Consider the following 18,657-nt stretch of genomic DNA (forward strand, 5'->3'; position numbering starts at 1 on the left):
ACTCCCCTCCCCCATTACACGTAAAAACTCCCACCACCAAACCTGTTTGTTGCCATCTTAGCCCTAACCCCACTGACATGTTTCACAAAAAAAACATCCAACCCCCCCTCATTAACCGTACACACAGCCACACCTGCACACATTAAACCTGAGCCTTCAGTAACAACATGGAGGAGAGAGAGATGAGAGAGAGAAAAATAACTAAGTTCTGTGGAACATACGACAAAATGTGATTGCTACTCTGAATAAAACACTTCCTCACAGATCCACTTCAGTGTGGCACTACAGCTGCGGTCATTCCAATGTTTAGGATTACTTCCTGTAAAGTATATCTCAACACAGTCCTCGTCGTTGTAATTGTCTGGCTGTGGGTAATCCCAGTACGGTGTGGTCAGAGGTGTTCCATCCACCCATTTCCAGATCCCCTCTGTGTCTCTGTCAGTCAGACCAATCCAGACCCTCTCCCTCAAACGAAGGAGAAAGTTCTGTTCCTCTCTGCTGTTGATGATCACCAGGTCTGCTCCTCTGTCATTGCAGTCCTGTCTGCTCTCATCCCAGTTTTTAGACTCAGTGGAGAGGAAGTAACAGCTGCAGCCAAACAACATCCATCCTTCTGCACAACTGCTTTTATCACAGAGTTTCCTCTGAAGGTCGTCTCTCTCTTCAGTCAGGTGGATGTTACTGGTCTGTAACTGGTCTCTCTCTTCAGTCAGGTGGATGTTACTGGTCTGTAACTGGTCTCTCTCTTCAGTCAGGTGGATGTTACTGGTCTGTAACTGGTCTCTCTCTTCAGTCCGGTTGTTGTAACTGGTCTGTAACTGGTCTCTCTCTTCAGTCAGGTGGATGTTACTGGTCTGTAACTGGTCTCTCTCTTCAGTCAGGTGGATGTTACTGGTCTGTAACTGGTCTCTCTCTTCAGTCCGGTTGTTGTAACTGGTCTGTAACTGGTCTCTCTCTTCAGTCAGGTTGTTGTAACTGGTCTGTAACTGGTCTCTCTTGTCAGTCAGGATTTTGTTGCTGGTCTGTAACTGGTTTCTGGTGGAGTCAAAATAGAGACTCAGTCCTATGATCCCAGACAGTAGGAGAACACACAGCAGCCCCAGACACACTGCAGCAGCTCTGAAGGGTCTCCTCTCTGAACTCTCAGTACCTGACAGCTGATCACTTGCTACGGTCTTCGGGGGGGCGTCCTCTGTCCCAGGGCTGGGTTCAGGGAGTCTGAGGGTATCTGCACTGACGTAGATATCCACAATCCTCTCCTCCACCTCTCCTCTGTCGAACTTGACCTTTTTAGCCATGTCAGGCTTGGCATAGATAGCATCAGACATCTTTCCAATACTTTTTGTTCTAACTTTACCTCAACACTGTATATGGTCTCTTCGTGTATGTCGCTGTGTTAGCATGTGTGCCAGACTGACAACTGAATTGGATACTGTTTGTGATCTCAGCAGGCAGGGAAGTGTAAAAAGAGGAAGATGAGGAAATAAACAAATGGTTGTGGTTGTGGAATGAGAATTGTCTGTCTGTGCTAGGTGTGATTGTATCGTTCTCATTTGCCTCAACAACCTGTTTGTTGACGTAGTCAGCCATCTCAACTTCTTGCATGACTATTTAATCTGTTTATATTTGATTTTGTAACTTTAACTGTACCACATGCTCTGACAGTGATGTGTGTGAGGGTGTCTGCATTGATGTAGATATCCACAATCCTCTCCTCCACCTTGTCACACCCTCCACGTCCTCCTAGTCTGTGCCAGTGCCTCCCTCTCTCCTGTCTGTCTTTGTCTGTCTGTGTGTGTTGTGTGTGTGGGCGTGGCCAGTCTCCAGTTCTCTGTCACTCATCATCTCTACCTGCTCATTCTGCTAACCTGTTGGTCATCTGCTCATCACCTCGCTGTATTTAAACCTCGGCTTCCCATCCACTCTTCGCCAGATTGTTGTTTGTTCTTTCAAGTTAGTCTCGTTCTCGGCCTCTTAGTCGCATATAGATCTAAGTCTTGGTGTGTTTCTCTGTTTAATCGCCTCCTCCCTTATGCTCCAGAACCTCGACCCAGTTATCCACCTGGCTGCCTGTCTGCCTGTCAGCCTGCCTGTCCGCACTACCCACCTGCCCTACCTGCCTAGTCTACCTGTCTGTCTGCCTGCCTGCCTGCCTGCCCTACCTGCTTGCCTGCCCTACCTGCCTGCCTGCCTGCCCTACCTGCCCGCCTGCCCTACCTACCTGCCTGCCCTACCTGCCTGCCTGCCCTACCTGCTTGCCTGCCCTACCTGCCTGCCTACCTCGTTTGCCATTCCCCCCTGCTTGTCCCGTTCCCTGTTATTCCCTCATTAAATACCCTATTATTTTATATCCTTGTCCTGACTCTGTGTTCCGCACCTGGGTTCATTGGCTCTGACTGTAACAAACCTCTCCTCTGTCGAACTGGACCTTTTTAGCCATGTCAGGCTTGGCATAGATAGCATCAGACATCTTTCCAATACTGTTTGTCCTAACTTTACCTCAACAATAGTGTATATAGTCTCTTAGTGTATGTAGCTGCATTAGCAGACTGACAACTGAATATGATACTGTTGGTGTTGCACTGTAAACCCTCATTACCCATGATTTGTTAACTGCACTCAATTGTTTTGTGAAAACAAAGTGTCGTACTCACTTTAGTTGAGTACAGTTACTTAAAAGGTTGAGTGGTCCCTGCACAAACCATATGGGTCACCTGACTCCAAATGGACCACAGATTTGAGTTAATATGACAGAATTATTTTGAGTAAGTAAATACGTATTTATTGTACATTGTACTCAAAACTGTTTGCTACACAAAATAGATTTTAAATTGTGTAACATATATTTAAATGTTTTTGATTTACAAATGGGTGTTTAGAAGTTCATTGAACTTAAAATGTTATACATCCTACTCAAAAAGTTGATGCAGTTAGTTAGAATATGTTGCTCTATTACAGGGATCAATATGGAACCCAAAAAGGTTCTTCAAAGGGTGTCCCTCAAAATACAAAAAATAAAAGATGTTCTGAGAGTGTACCACATTCATCCACAAAGCTGAAGAACCTTAATTTGCAATTGTTTCTGTTACGTGGAGGACCGGACATGTAGACCTTCACACATTTCCCGCCAATGGGTGCCAGTCCAACCACCCTAACAAAGCACTTGCATGAACATAAGCTCAGACATAATACAGTTATAGTCAAACAAGAACCAACATCACAGGTACATTAGTTAGTGAATGTATGTTCTTTGTGGTGCATTATCTCACTAACCAATGCACCTGTGATGTTGGTTGCTTATTTGATTGTAACTGTATTACATCTGCGCTCATGTTCATGTGTTTTGTTGGGGTCAGTAACATTTGAAAATTTGAAAAGCCTGTATATCGTAAACCAGCATGTAGTAGACATCTACCATAAGGCGTGCAGAAATAAGCCCCCTGATCAGCCACTACCCCAAACCTGATTCCTATGTGTAATCCATATGGCCAAACCTGATTCCTATGTGTAATCCATATGGCCAATTTGGCCTGACCAAACAGAAGGTTGAAGGTCAACAGTGAACATTTAGCCCACTGCTGAAAAAAAGAATGCCTGGGGCCAAAATAAACAATGCAACAGAAAACCCCTCCCCCAGCCTCAGTGGTTACGGAACCCAGTGAAATGCATTAAAAGTGAGGAGAGAGAGAGAAAGAGAGAGAGAGAGAGAGAAAGAGAGAGAGAGAGAGAGAGAGAGAAAATAATTACATTCTGTGAAACTGTCACATATGACAGAATGTTATGCTACTATGAATAAACCACTCTCTCATAGATCCAGTTCAACAAACCATCACTACACAGTACATACATCAAGACCAGTATGATATTATGATATTAGCTCCCAAACCCAACAAACATGTTTCACATACAAACATTTAGCAAGAGGAAGCTTCTCGACCTTACATGATGTTTAGTATTACCTCACTTCCCAATTTGATGCCCTAAGTCTTCCTCTTATGAAGAACGAGAGAAATAACTGGCAAAGTGTGAGTACTTTGTTTTAGTGAAAAGAACAAGAAAATTAGCCAAACACAACCACTGTTTATTTCCTAATCTTCCTCTTTTTATACTTCCCTGTCCTCTAAGGAGGGAATGCCAACAGTATCAAATTCAGTGTGCATGTGTGGCTGTGTGTACGGTTGATGAAGAGGGGTTGAATGTTTTTTTGTGAAACATGTTAGTGGGGTTGGGGCTAAGAATGTGTTGTGTACTGTGGCTTGTTTGGGGTGGTGGGAGTTTTTAAGTGTAAGGCGGGGGGGTTGGGTTAGTGCTCATATTGTTAAGATGAGCGAAGCATCATATTGTACCTTGTAAATACTCTATATGTAAAACTCCCAGATATCTGAATTAAATTGTTTTTCTTCACCTGGACCCTACTTCTTGACCCTTTGACCCTTTCATCTGTCTCTCTCATGCGTTTGTACTTGTATAGAAATACTTGAAACATGGTTCAACCTTAGAGATATACCAGTCATCAGCAGGGTTGCTAAGACAGAGCAGGACAGTTCAGAGAGGAGACACACATCACTGTCAGTTAAAGTTGACAGTTAAAGTTACAGAATCAAAGATAAACAGATTCAATAGTCATGCAAGGAGTTGAGATGGCTGACTACGTCAATCAACAGGTTGTTGCAAATGAGAACAATACAATCACACCTAGCACAGACAGGGGAGAGGTGGAGGAGAGGATTGTGGATATCTACGTCAGTGCAGATACCCTCAGACTCCCTGAACCCAGCCCTGGGACAGAGGACGCCCCCCCGAAGACCGTAGCAAGTGATCAGCTGTCAGGTACTGAGAGTTCAGAGAGGAGACCCTCCAGAGCTGCTGCAGTGTGTCTGGGGCTGCTGTGTGTTCTCCTACTGGCTGGGATCATAGGACTGAGTGTCTATTTTGACTCCACCAGTTACAGATTAGCTACAAAACCCTGAATGACGAGAGAGACCAGTTACAGACCAGTTACAACAACCTGACCAAAGAAAGAGACCAGTTACAGACCAGTGACATCCACCTGACTGAAGAGAGAGACGACCTTCAGAGGAAACTGAAAACCTTTTGTGCAGAAGGATGGAGGAAGTTTGGCTGCAGCTGCTACTTCTTACTCACTGGATAGGACTGCAGAGACAGAGGAGCAGACCTGGTGATCATCAACAGCAGAGAGGAACAGGACTTTATTGATGGTTTGAGGGAGAGTTTGAGGGTCTGGATTGGTCTGACTGACAGAGACACAGAGGGGACCTGGAAATGGGTGGATGACACACCTCTGACCACACCGTACTGAAATGACAGAGAGCCAGACAATTATGGTGGGACTGTGGACTGTGAGGACTGTGTTGAGATATAATGCAGGAAGTAAGACTAATCAATGGAATGTCTTCAGATGTGTTGACTATCAGAACTGGATATGTGAGAAAGTGTTTTAGAGTACCCCTACCTAGCCCTCATCGGCGTCATGAACATAATCACTTACTTATCAATGGCTACTTATCAACAAAGCAACCATATAGTTTCCATTTAAGTTGAGAACAACTAAGCACTCAGACTGTGTCTTTAAGAGTGAAGAGACCAATATTATTATATTTACATTTACATTTGTTGGCATTTAGCAGACACTTTTATCCAAAGCGACGTACATTTGTCTTAAGTAAGTGAATCATCTATACATCAGTCATCATAAGAAAAAAATCTATGCTAGGACCAGGGGCCATTGGCAGTCACAATGCTAGAAGAAGGAAGGATTATTATTTATTTATATCACACCTACCATAGCACCAACCACAACCAGTTCCTCATCTTGTGTATTTCCTCATCTTCCTCTTTGCACACTTTCTTTTCTTCTGAGGGTAACATCAACAGTACCACATGCAGTTGTCTGTCTGGCACACATGCTAACACAGCGACATACACTAAGAGACCATATACAGAAGTGTTGAGGTAAAGTTAGAACAAAAAGTATTGGAAAGATGTCTGATGCTATCTATGCCAAGCCTGACATGGCTAAAAAGGTCAAGTTCGACAGAGGAGAGGTGGAGGAGAGGATTGTGGATATCTACGTCAGTGCAGATACCCTCAGACTCCATGAACCCAGCCCTGGGACAGAGGACGCCCCCCCGAAGACCGTAGCAAGTGATCAGCTGTCAGGTACTGAGAGTTCAGAGAGGAGACCCTTCAGAGCTGCTGCAGTGTGTCTGGGGCTGCTGTGTGTTCTCCTACTGGCTGGGATCATAGGACTGAGTCTCTATTTTGACTCCACCAGAAACCAGTTACAGACCAGCTACAAAATCCTGACTGACGAGAGAGACCAGTTACAGACCAGTAACATCCGCCTGACTGAAGAGAGAGACGACCTTCAGAGGAAACTCAGTTGTGCAGAAGGATGGATGAAGTTTGGCTGCAGCTGCTACTTCATCTCCACTGAGTCTAAAAACTGGAATGAGAGCAGACAGGACTGCAATGACAGAGGAGCAGACCTGGTGATCATCAACAGCAGAGAGGAACAGGACTTTATTGATGGTTTGAGGAAGAGTTTGAGGGTCTGGATTGGTCTGACTGACAGAGACACAGAGGGGATCTGGAAATGGGTGGATGGCACACCTCTGACCACACCATACTGGTATGACAATGAACCGAACAATCAAGAATCTCCAGGAGTGGGAGAGGACTGTGTTGAGATAAGTGATTTAGGAAGTAAACCTAATCAATGGAATGACAGAAGATGTAGTATAAAACTGAACTGGATCTGTGAGAAAGTGGTTTAATCATAATAGCTATCTTACTTACAGTTTCACACAACTTACTCTCTTTGTCCCCCCCCCCCCACGTTTTTGATTGTTGTGCACTTTTAATATCTGTCTCTAGGTTGCTGTAACAACTGTGTCTGAGGCTGGGGGAGAGGTTTTCTGTTGGGTTGTTTATGTTGGACCACGGTATTCTTTTATACAGTGGGCTAAATATTTACTGTTTACTTTTTGTTGGGTCAGACCAAGTTGTTCATATGGATTACACACAGGAATCAGTTTGGGGGTAGTGGTTGTCCTGACCCAGAGTTGGTGTTCAGGGGGTTTGTCTCTGGGTGATGTAGGGTAGAGTATGCCTACTACATGCTGGTTTTCATATACATTTTTTTTTTTTTTTTTTAATGCTTAGATGTGGGCGGAGGATTTTGTGGGTGTAAATATTGAGGTCTGTTAATTTTTAAGTGACAATGTCTTAATAAAGTGCATACAAAAAGCTCTTTCCCTCCCCTCTCTCTCATGTGATTGTATTTGCTCATGAATAAAGTACCCCCTCCAAAAATACTTCATTCATCTTCTCTATTGCCTGAGAGGTTTTATGACCTAAATAATGTGAGTGCTGTTTTTATCCTTACAAGTACATTATTTAAAAGTACAACATACATATAGCTACTCTGGACTGCAGGGGAGGCTTGTGGAGGTAGAAATTGGAAAACAGGCTCATTGTATTGCATGGAATGGAATGAGGAATGGCATCAGTGTTTGATTCCATTCTATGCATTACAATGAGCCCGTCCTCCAATTTCTGCCTCCAACAGCCTCCCCTGCTGGACTGCTGCACGTACTACCAACCCAGACTAGAAACTAGAAGCCACAGGACAGAGCATCAATTGATTGTTTATTTGATTTTACAAACAGAGGTTTTGCCTGTTCTGATTCTTTTGTGTTTAATCTTTATACAGTAGAAAATGGAAAAGAAGTTGCCTTGTACAAACATTTAAAAATGACTAACAGAAAAGGGCTGTACAATTCAGTAAAGAGCAGGACGAGGGAGGGAGGGGCCCGGTTCAAGCTTAGAGATATTTACAGCAGAACAGATGCCCTATCTTAGTGCTGTCTTTCCTTAGATTACAGTTAGCATTTAGCCTTCAGCTTCAAGTGGCCCTATAGCTGCACCGTGGTGGGACAAAGCAGGGCTAGGTAGGGCAGAGGAGGTTGTGCTTCTCATGGCTCATCGTATTTGACACTCCGTCCCCCAATGGGATCCTCACTGGTCTCTTCCACCTGACCAATAGCATCGTCTCTGGCCTCTCTCTTTCGCTATTACAGTTCTTAATCATCATCGACGTCATGAACATAATTCATCAATCATTTACTTATCAATGACTGCTGGTCAACAAAGCATCAGTTCATGTCAGTATTAATGCTATTTGCGCCTAACGTTCATAGTCGAGTGTCCATAATCAGTGAGGAGAGAGACCCTTCTTCCTTCTCTTAGGTGCAGGGAGAGTGTGTATATACTGTGTGTGTGTGTGTGCGCGTGTAGGGGGAGCGGGGCGGCGTTGTCGTCCGAAGTGTTATTTGTTGCGGAGCAGTTCCAGCTGGTCCTGGTACTCCGTAAAGAGCCTCTGGAATCGCAGGTTCTGACCAATCACAGGCAGCACTTCTCTCAACAGGTCTCTCTTCCTCAGACCCTGGGGGAGGGACATGATCGTTGATCAGATTTGTATATCACAAACTGGGGGTCATTAATAATCACACGTTAATAATCACATTAGGAGATGCTAGGCTAATTATAGCACATGATAAAAAGGTTCGGAAAGTCTGGGGAAACTGGAGGCAGAAGTGTGTCAGCGAGGGGTGGAGGGAGACCTGTAAACAAGCTTGCCACACTCCCGACCAGATAACAGGCAGCTCAAAACAGAAACAGCCAAACCACATATCACAAGCATATCACTTCTTTTTCTTTTTTTTTTTTTTTTTTTTAAATGTAAAACTTTCAAACAAGCTTTTTTTGTTTTTAAGACTGTTGGACATCTCTATTGCTAACTCCTAACGAACTAGCTAGCTGGCTTCCGTCAACAAGTCTAGGACGAGAGAGAGAAACTACAGCGTGGGGGTGAGGGAGGAGCTTTCTCAGGCTCAATACAATTTCGTCCTCAATGTTTCGAGGAAAATCCAAATCACACTGGGTCTTTTACGTGGGTCTCCACCTCGGAATGCCAATATAAAGATAACTATATATAATTTATATATATAATTTGTCGGAGATACATGGCCTGTGAACAGCGGTTAGCGCTGAAGCAGCTGTGTGTCCAGTACAGAGCGGTCCGGTCTGGTCCACCTCAGAACCCACCAGTGTTGTGGGGTCCCAGGCAGAGCCATTTGACTTGTGGACTGGTCCCAGAAGGTCCTTACACAGCTCCCGTAGACGGTACTCCGAGCCTGCGGGCCATCAAGGTTAAAGGTTAAACACCTACAGGTTTACACGAGGGACAGGAAGCACCACAACAGTCTGGAAATAAATCGGTAAAACCTCAAGCACATTTTTCCTCAATCTAAATTTTGGACGGTAAACACTCTAGATATAGGCATGAATAAACGAGAGCATAAAGAAATGTTAGATATCATTTCAACATTTCATGGTGATCACACGGCCATTGTTAGGGGTTAAAAGCTGGTTCTACTGTACCTTCGTTGACTAGGTATCGCGCGTAGATGAGGAGCCAGTAGCGGTACTCGGAGCTGGAGAGCAGGGTGAGGGCGGAGGCCAGCTGGTTCTCCAGGAAGGCCAGGGTCATGCCCTGCTGGAGGTGGTGGGGGGTGCTGGACAGACGGGAGGCCAGCCGACCCGCACTGAGGGAGGAGAGGGAGAGAAAAGACACACACACACACACACACACACACACACACACACACACACACACACACACACACACACACACACACACACACACACACACACACACACACACTCTCTCTCTTAACATAGAGATCATGTCATATGACGTCAATCAACCCTCATGTATGCGTACGTCTCTTTGTGTGTGTGTGTGTACGTGTCTTACTTGAGGTTGCGTCCCTGCATGACAGCAAGGGGGCCTGTAGACACCATGTTATCTGAAGGGAGGCAGCTTCTGAAGTCAGCACACTGCACCAGAGAGTCCTGCTTGTCTGCTATCAGGTTCCTGAGAGAGAGAGAGAGAGAGAGAGAGAGAGAGAGAGAGAGAGAGAGAGAGAGAGAGAGGGGATGTAAGATAAGATTCATACCTACACAAAGATGTCTATAGCATATTAAGTCTTGGTTGTTTATCCTTGATAGTAGATAGTATGTATGCATGTTTTTTTTTTAATACAGACACCATTGAAAATTAAATGAGCATGCTAGGACATGCTAATTCTAGGACATGCTAGCTGCTTCACAGCCAGTCTCACCACGTCTCTAGGGAGGAGCTGAAGCAGTAGGACTTCCCATTGGACAGGCTGATGACAGGGACACCCTGCTGGGTTAACAAGGACTGGGACACTGTGGTGTCTGACCCTGGGAGAGGGAGAGGGAGAGGGGGAGGGGAGGTAGAGGACAAGATTACTACAGATATCAAAGATGGTGGTGGAAGAGAGATTTAAAACAGGGAAAGAAATCAGAGGACAGGCTCATTGTAACACATGGAACGGAACGACGAATGGTATCAAACACACGTGTGTGCGCTTGATACCATTCCTTATTCCAGTCCTTGCATTACAATGAGCCTGTCCTCTGATTTCTCCCTACGCCAGCCTCCCCTGGAGGCTCTAGAAACCCTCTCACCTGATAGAATGGTCTGTAAGGACTCATTCTTCACCAGGGCAGTCTGTTTCTGGACATCCCTGTTGGAGGACAGACGAGGACATCGCGTGACATTAAACCCACGTTCATTCGCTCAGCGTTGAACAAGAAACAAAATGTCCCCCCTGAGGGGGGTTTTGGACTTTTGGCCAACACAGTGTCAAACATGAGCCATGTGATAATAATAATGATGATGATGGCGAGGATGATCCGGAGGCGTGGCGTGTTCCTCACCAGACAGAGAGCGTGGCGCAGGCTGTCAACGCCATGACGTAGCAGCCGGAGCAGTGGAGCGCCGACATAGGCGCCGGCAGCAGGATGGCGGGCAGCAGGCGCCGGCCGCACGCAGAGAACACCGACAGCATCCTGTCCTCGCACGCCGCCGCTACCACGTCACTGGGGACGGACGGGGGGAGGGCAGACTTTAAATTACTGTGGCAAGAGTGTCAACCCTTGCTTGGTCATTATAAAACCACAGACATGCAAACGGAAACATTATCCTCCCTGGAAAACCACAGACAGACAAACAGACAGACGCACACAGACGCCTGCACCCAACACACACGCATGCGCAGACACATACCCCCTCTCATGACTGACCTGCTGCCCGCTGCAGTGATGACTCGGCTGGGTAGCAGTGTGTCCCACTCCCTCCCGTCCCTGGAACAGCGAAGCTGGCTCAGCTTAGACCCTGCCACCGCTGACACGTCATTCTCCACCTCCAGATACACAGAGGGCTCCATGCTCACCTACAGACACAGACACAGACACAGACACAGACACAGACACAGACACAGACAATAAGGAGGGAGAAGACAACTTCTGTTTAGCTAAGTTCAAGGTTTCATAATTCATCATGGCATTAGAAGATGTTTAAGCATGTTAGGCCTCACCTGTAGAGTGAAAGCTTTCTGAGGCGTGGGGGTGGGTAGTTTGAGGACCGCCGCGGGGGCCAATACTCGGCTGGGCTCCTTCTCTGATGAGAGCATGGCCTGGGGGGCACAGGGGTGGGAGGGGGTTTAGAACATGCATCAATCAACCGGTTCATAAATCTAATGCACAACCTAGTTCTAGATGATCGATATTCATATTCAGTTGAGACAGGACTCCGTGGAGGACCTGACCACATCACCTGTGGTCCTGTTCTCGACCCTTCACCTCAAAGTGTGCACTCGTTCACGTCCGATCATGGACTTAAAAGCATTGGATTGGTGTAAATGTATATCCCAACATATTTCCTTCACCTATCCAATCATTTTCAAATCCATAAGGAGGAGTGAACAAGTGCATAGGTAAAGAAGAAAGGTAGATGGTGAGACAGCAGCCCCTGAGTCACATGACTCTCTCTCTCTCTCCCTCTGTTACCTGCGGGAAGGGTTGACACACAGGCGTCATCATCTTGTCTTTCCTGGGCCTTCCCTTCCTCCTCTTCTCCACCACCTCTCCTCCCTCCATCTCTCCCTTCCTCTTGGTGTAGGACAGAGACTTGACCACGGCCATCTTGTCTTCACTGTCGCTGCTGCTGTCGTCCTTGGACTTGGGTTCCTTTAGAGCGCTGCTAGTGTCTTTTACCCTGCAAGACGACAACAACCATGATGTGTCAATCAAAGAGTTCTACTGTTTGTTTTGCTTTACCATGTTTAAATGATTTTTATTTTTTAAATGTTAATTTCACTTTGTTAAAAACACTTTGTGTGAGTGTGTGAAAGGTACTAATTCAATTAGGTTTAATTATGTTAACATAATCTGTTATTGTGATTTTTAACTTTTAACTAACCCTAACCCAAATAAATATGTTGTTATCATTACTTCCATTCATTTTCAATGAGCACAGTGTCTCACTATATTACAGTTTGGCTAACATAACTGTTTCCTACGAGTTAGAATGACCGGTGCTGTTACCTGTCTAGGGGAGCAAGCCCTGCAGTGGACGAGATGGTGACCCCAGGCGTGGCCTTTGACCTCTCTGTGAACCTGGAGTCCAGGGCTTTCATTGGCTGCATCTTAGTGGCGGCTGTTAAAAGCAGGTTGCTCTTCAAGGCTGTCGGGTTCAGGGATGGAGCACTGTGGGAGGGAGAGAGGAAGGAAAGAGAACATTGGAGAAGGGAAAAAAAGACAAAGAAGAGAAAGAAAACAGGATGGGCTCCCCCTCAGAGCATGGTTCCTCTCAAGGTTTCTTTCCACCAGACTTTTTCCCCTTGCCGCTGCATCTCTGATAATATTTGGGGGGGGGGGGTTAGCTTTGGGTCGCTAATATCGCTACACAACATCCAACTTCGCTGATGAGTAAAGAGGAAAAGTAGTTCCTACACGTCCTTGATGTCGTCGAAGGCCTTGCCGGGCGGAGGGGAGGTCAGGGGGTCGTGGTTGGGTCTCAGGCCCACGGAGTTAGCAGTGCTGGAGTCGGAGGACAGCTGGGGGGTGAGCTGGGTGGACACAGACGAGCCAGGCAGGATTGGAACACTGTTGAACAGGGCTGGAGAGAAGTCCCTGCAGGACAACATATCAAACACAAACAAACCAACGGAATTAGAACGAGGCCGCTTTCAAATCCAAACAGTTCTATGCTCGGAACAATCTAGAATGTCTGAGTGCGAGTTCTCGAGGATCAGTGTGTTTTTGTAGTTCTAGAATGTCCCTGTGTGCGTTTCTAGTTCTAGAGCAGCTGTGTCTGTCTGTGGCAGTTACCCAGTGTCTAGCTGAGCGATACAGAGGGGCGTGATCCTCCGCCTGCCATCGGCGGTCCTGGTCTCCACCTGCTTCTTCAACAGGTTCTGGAGGGGCAAACACCGCAGGAAACATTAATATCACACAACAACCACACAGTCCAAAAGAGCAACAAGCCTACCACGTCTGTGCAGAACTCAGTCCAACTCATCCCAACACAACAAACCGAATTATCTTCTGATCTTTTTATCGATCTAAGTCCCCCCCACCCCCTGCTTTTGGACCCGAGTGTTCCTCAGCCAGTCTTCCACCACAGCACCCCCTACCTTGCGGATGTCCTCCAGGGACTCTCCGTTGACCACGCTGGTGAGTTTGGTAGCCTGTGCTTCGTGGGCAGTGCAATGGGCAGAGTTGGCGAGCTGGGCGTTCTGTCTCTCCTGCTGGTACTTCAGCATCTCTGGGTTCTCTATGATGGTAGTGGAGAGCTGAGCCTCTGTGGTGATGGCCAGGCTCTTACCATAGATGTTCTGGTGGATGGAGTTCTGGAAGGGGAGGGGGGAGGGGGGGTGGGGGGTGGAGTTGGTTAGCAGATGTCTGAGTCAATGCAAATACTTTCATATACTTGAGCTGCCCTTGATGTGGTTTGCCTGGTACAACCAATGGAATAGTCCCAAAAGATGGCTGACCTTCTCGTCCTCGTTGAGGGGGTCCCCCAGTTCGTCCTGAGAGAAGTCTAGATAGGCTACCGTCCCATCCATGGAACACACCAAGATACCCAACCCGTTCAGGGTCCTAAAAGCAAGGAACCACACACACACACAAAAGCATGAAAACGTGCAGTCTCCATATACATGTCAAAAGGTAGACTCTGGGATATGATGTCATGCCTGTGAAAACAGAGCAACTTTCCCTCCTTCTCTCGTTTTGCTATGGATGTCATACCCCTAGTCTACCAGACTCTCAAAAGCCTTTATAGACACAAACAATAACAAACCAGCTGAATCCACAGAGACATTTCTAGAGCTCTCACCATGAGATGTCCATGATGGACTTATCAAACAGGTCGTGGATGACCACCAGGGGGCGCTTCAGCGACGTCAGCTGAGGGAGACGAGGTGGGGCAGACAGACAGAAACAATCAGGTTAGAAACCAGCACCATATGATAGAGTTCATGGACATTTCGGGGGAAATACAGACAGAAAGACAGACATATGTCTTAGCCAGACAGACAAACAGACTAAGAGAGAGATAGAGGGAGGTTGAGAGAGAGAAGCAGGCCTTACCCAGACGGAAAGCGAGCGGTCTTTGCTGCCTACAGCACAGCAACAGTAAGGACAGCTTGGCTTGGGAGAGCTCCCATTCTTCTGTTTCTTCTTAAAGATTTTAGGGTTGAATTTCTGCAGCAGAGAGAGAGAGAGGGGGGGGGGGGGGTGAGAGAGGTAAGAGTCAACAAAGCATTTACCAGGCCTACATGACTGAGAATTTTAACCATAACCCCATACCAAATTTTGGATGGAACTAGCTAAAAGACAGGGTACCATTTCTAATGATTTTAGAAATGATTTCAACATAGCTACATTTCCTGAGATTTATAACAAAACAAAAAAACGCGTTATATGACTGAGAAACAGAATCCAACCGTGACGTCAATCTGACGTCGTCCCTCACCACTACGGTGACCGCCTTGCGGTGGCCGACAAAGTCCATATTGGTCTTCCAGCCGTCCCTCTCTATGATCTGCGCCGTGGGTCCAGAGTTGTTCATGGCGTGGGCCGACACCAGGTACTGTCCGTCAGGAGACCAGCTCAGCCGCAGCACATGGGTGGTGCCCCCACACTGGAGACAGGAGAAGAAGAAGGAGAGGAAGAGGGGAGGGGTGGTTCAGAGAGAAGAACAACAGGGGGGTGGCTCAGTGTTTAGAGCATAGAACTACAAACAGCTGAGAAGTACAAAGTGAAACACCTTATCCTGAGTTGCTTATCATAATAATTGCTGGTGCCCCCTGGAGATAACATTTGTTCAGAGGACAGAATCACTGCTGAACACTGCACTTATTCTGCCACTGTTCTGATCCATCAGCCTTCACCAGAGCATTCATTGAGGGAATAATGACAAATACAACAGCAACTATAAAAACACTCTAGGACTACAAGTCCCATCTAAATAAGTGTTCTTCTCCTGCAGGCAGTAGTTGGTCTGCTGTGCTGTCCTCACCTCGTTGAAGGGTTTGGTGATGTTGGTCTCCAGCTGCCAGTCCATGGTCCTCCACACCTTCAGACTGTGGTCGTCAGCCTGCGAGGCGATATACTTCCCTACTGGGTCCCACGTCAGCCCCTTCACCAGCCCTGTGTGGCCCTTCATGCACATCACGATCTCTGCAGGGGTAAGGCGGGAGGGAGGGTGTGCGACAACTTTAGTCAGTGCTGTGTGCTGTATTATGGTGCTGTGTTTTTAGACATATAGAATGTAATTATGTTCTCTTTTGAACACATTGTCTTGGATCCAAGGACTATTGTTACCAAGTTGACTATCCTGGTTGAATAAAGCTGAAGTCATCAACTCAATATTGACAAAAGCAGAAACAGAGCAACTGGTTCACACCTGGGAATTTGCGGGCGTTCCAGATGACAATGGTGTTGTCGACGCTGCAGGAAGCTAACCACACGTCATGAGGGGACCAGGCTACATCCATGACATCTGCACACACGTGCACACGCACGCACACACACGCACACACACACACCTGTTAACACTGCAGAATGTAAAGTGTGAAGCATGAGAGATATTCCTAGACTTGATAATTCAGCATCAGCATATATGAACTGTGGGTAACTCACCCCCTGTGTGGTTTCTCAGTATAGTTACACATCTCCACTGCTCCACGTTGGCCAGCTTACTGCTCGACCCAAACACAGTACTGGGACCTATGAAGCTGCTCCAGAGAAGGAATATCAAATCAAAGATCACTTCCTGGGTGCAATGGCACAATGTTATAGCTTAATATCAAAAGGAAGCATCTGTTGGTGTGTGTGTGTGTGTGTGCGTGTGTGTGTGTGGTACATACGCAGCTCTCTTCCACACCATGACCAGTTTGTCATCTCCTCCAGATGCCAGGTAAAGGCCGTTGTTTGACCAGCGAACACAGTTCACACAGGCTAGAAAACAACAAACACTCCTCATCAAAACACAGTTTAACATCAGACTCACCTGCCTTCTTTTTAGATAAAGAGTACCAGTTAGAATGGAAGCAAAAGTGATCATATATAACCGCAGAACAGAACACACACACACACACACACACACACACACACACACACACACACACACACACACACACACACACACACACACACACACACACACACACACACACACACACACACACAGTGAGTGACTGATCAACACCATGCAGTAATGAGTACAGGCAGGCACCTAAGTAATAGCCTATAACCACAGAGCAGTAGTTAAGAATATATATCAACACCTACAGTGAGTGACTCGCCATAAACACCATACATTTGTGAGACTCAGTAATTGCCTATAACCAGAAAGCTATATGAGAGTATAGACAGACACCTAACCAGAGAGTAGTTGTGAGAGAGTATTGCCTATATAACCAGAAAGCAGTGGTGAGGGTGTCTGTAGAGAGAGTATAGACAGGCACCTAAGTGATTGTCCATCTGACAGAGCATCTTGGGGATGCTCTCGTTCTTCTCGTCCTCCTCCCTGAGCACAGGGGCCATGTTCCAGATGACCACCTTCCCAGAGTCCTCTCCTGCAACAACATCACGGGGTCAACAACACGAAGCAACGTTCAGCTAAACTGAACTGGCTCGGTTTCACATCTGTATAGGTCTAGAATGCAGACAGTACTGAATAGCATGATTATTATGGTGGTGGCTGCCCAGTGCACTGCACAAGCTGTATTGTGTGTGTGTGTGTGTGTTGATTTTTACTTAATAAACTAGAAATAAACTCAAATGTATAGCTGTCTGTCTTTCTCTCTGTGTGACACAGAATCAGTTCCAGTATGGTGCATGGCTTGAAAGCATTAAGCCTACGAAATAGGAACTGATAGGGTTGAGTGAGTGACAGTAATGCAGAAACTTACCTTGGCCACCCGTGGCAAATTTTGTTCCATCCGGATGGATATCAACCGAAAATATTGGCTTTCCTAAGAAGCAAAATCAAGTGACATGATTTCAAAATGCCATCAGGATTGATGCAATACATTTCAATGTATAAAGAGATGGGCAAAGCCAGTAAGATTCCAGGCGTGACTGTACACGTGTAGCTATGAAACATAAGGTGACGGCTACATAGGTAAATCAAACAGAAGTACACCGAGAGACAGTTATACACTGTTTGGTAAGTAGCTACAGTAAAACACACCTCACGAATGCTTTGGTTAGGTTAGCTAGCCGCGCTAACGTTGGTGTTGTGGCACAGTCAAATGACAGATGCAGTCGGCAGTTTGCATGCATGCAGTAATTAGCTTCATAGCTTCAGGGTGATGACAATCGACAGCAGTGTGCATCTGCAACTTCAAAATAAGTCACTTGTTTAGGTTGGTGAACTAGATTCTCGCAAACTAACTTAGCTAGCTAGCCAACAACTTGTTAGCTACGAGCTAGCGTTAGCCAGGCTAAATAACATGATAAAACAAACCAACTGCCATCCTGCCATTTATAATGTTTTAGGCATCACTTGCGGGCGTTTTAGTTAGTTGGCTTGCTAGGAGAAGTAGTTAACTAGCCAACCTCCCAAACAAGTGGCCGCCACCCCCCGATCAATCTCGCCCCCCCCTCAATAACAACAAAAGCCCAACTTGGCTAGTATAGATTCCTGCACAACCGCGATTCAAATTCTTACCATTGTGACTGACCCAACTTGGTTTCAATAGCTTCATCTCAAACGCGTTGCAACTCGAATATTGTGAGCGGATCGTGGTATATCTTCCTTTTTGCGTCTGGTAGAGATATCCTGGGGTAGCAACTACCCCTTCCCTTTGTGTCAAAGTACGTCGGTTACTTTGGTCTTTAATCCAACTCCATTTCTCTAGCTACCCTCTCGCATCCTCCTCAACCTCCAAAAGCAACCGCAGAAGCAGCGGGGAAGCAACATATCAATGGGAAGCAACAGCAGCAAGACAGGAAGTGTCCAACCTTTCCAATGGATCCCCATTGAAACATGCCCGGTAACGGATTAGTTCCGCATGTTGATCTTTTCACCCTGAATTTGCGTTTAGAAAAGTAGATTTTGTCTCATTTTTATCTAATAAGTCTATGGTTATGACGCTACTGAGCGTGCTCCTTAAAGATAACGGAACATCTCTGAATTTACCCACAAAGGGAAGAAAAAAACACAGATACAAAATACGCCTTTTTCAT

General features: G+C 46.2%; 2 protein-coding genes across 3 annotated transcripts; both read right to left on the bottom strand.

Moving 5' to 3' along the window:
- Window positions 1-42: 42 nt before the first annotated feature.
- On the bottom strand, window positions 43-1,306 carry LOC310807578 (uncharacterized protein). Its single transcript, XM_083674090.1, has one exon. It carries the CDS (start codon window positions 1,296-1,298, stop codon window positions 237-239), a length of 1,062 nt encoding a protein of 353 aa, XP_083530216.1. The 5' UTR covers window positions 1,299-1,306; the 3' UTR covers window positions 43-236.
- Window positions 1,307-7,658: 6,352 nt separating this feature from the next.
- Window positions 7,659-18,400, bottom strand: hira (histone cell cycle regulator a). Of its 2 annotated transcripts, XM_083673660.1 has the most exons (26): window positions 18,140-18,400; window positions 17,660-17,810; window positions 17,379-17,441; window positions 16,932-17,042; window positions 16,332-16,422; window positions 16,105-16,199; window positions 15,869-15,964; window positions 15,482-15,642; window positions 14,936-15,103; window positions 14,551-14,664; window positions 14,297-14,367; window positions 13,953-14,058; window positions 13,593-13,808; window positions 13,288-13,373; window positions 12,910-13,089; window positions 12,502-12,663; window positions 11,965-12,172; window positions 11,493-11,591; window positions 11,200-11,348; window positions 10,834-10,995; window positions 10,582-10,640; window positions 10,209-10,314; window positions 9,842-9,961; window positions 9,466-9,629; window positions 9,130-9,218; window positions 7,659-8,467 (listed from the first exon to the last, which is right to left on the bottom strand). In XM_083673660.1, exons 4-26 carry the CDS (start codon window positions 17,008-17,010, stop codon window positions 8,351-8,353), a joined length of 2,898 nt encoding a protein of 965 aa, XP_083529786.1. In that variant the 5' UTR covers window positions 17,011-17,042; window positions 17,379-17,441; window positions 17,660-17,810; window positions 18,140-18,400; the 3' UTR covers window positions 7,659-8,350. The 2 variants fall into 2 exon arrangements, with proteins under 2 accessions (XP_083529786.1, XP_083529785.1); XM_083673659.1 differs by lacking the exon at window positions 17,660-17,810.
- Between the last annotated feature and the right edge of the window lie 257 nt (window positions 18,401-18,657).

Source organism: Argentina silus (assembly GCF_951799395.1).
Source record: "Argentina silus genome assembly, chromosome: 7".
Taxonomy (NCBI): Eukaryota; Metazoa; Chordata; class Actinopteri; order Argentiniformes; family Argentinidae; genus Argentina; species Argentina silus.

Coding starts and splice junctions, on each gene's coding strand:
- hira (XM_083673659.1), bottom strand. CDS start 18,176: ATGAAGCTATTGAAACCAAGTTGGGTCAGTCACAATG. Junction 15,643..15,868: donor GAACGCCCGCAAATTCCCAG/GTGTGAACCAGT, acceptor TTACCCCTGCAG/AGATCGTGATGTGCATGAAG. Junction 13,374..13,592: donor CCCTGGAGGACATCCGCAAG/GTAGGGGGTGCT, acceptor TTGCCCCTCCAG/AACCTGTTGAAGAAGCAGGT.
- LOC310807578 (XM_083674090.1), bottom strand. CDS start 1,298: ATGGCTAAAAAGGTCAAGTTCGACAGAGGAGAGGTGGAGGAGAGGATT.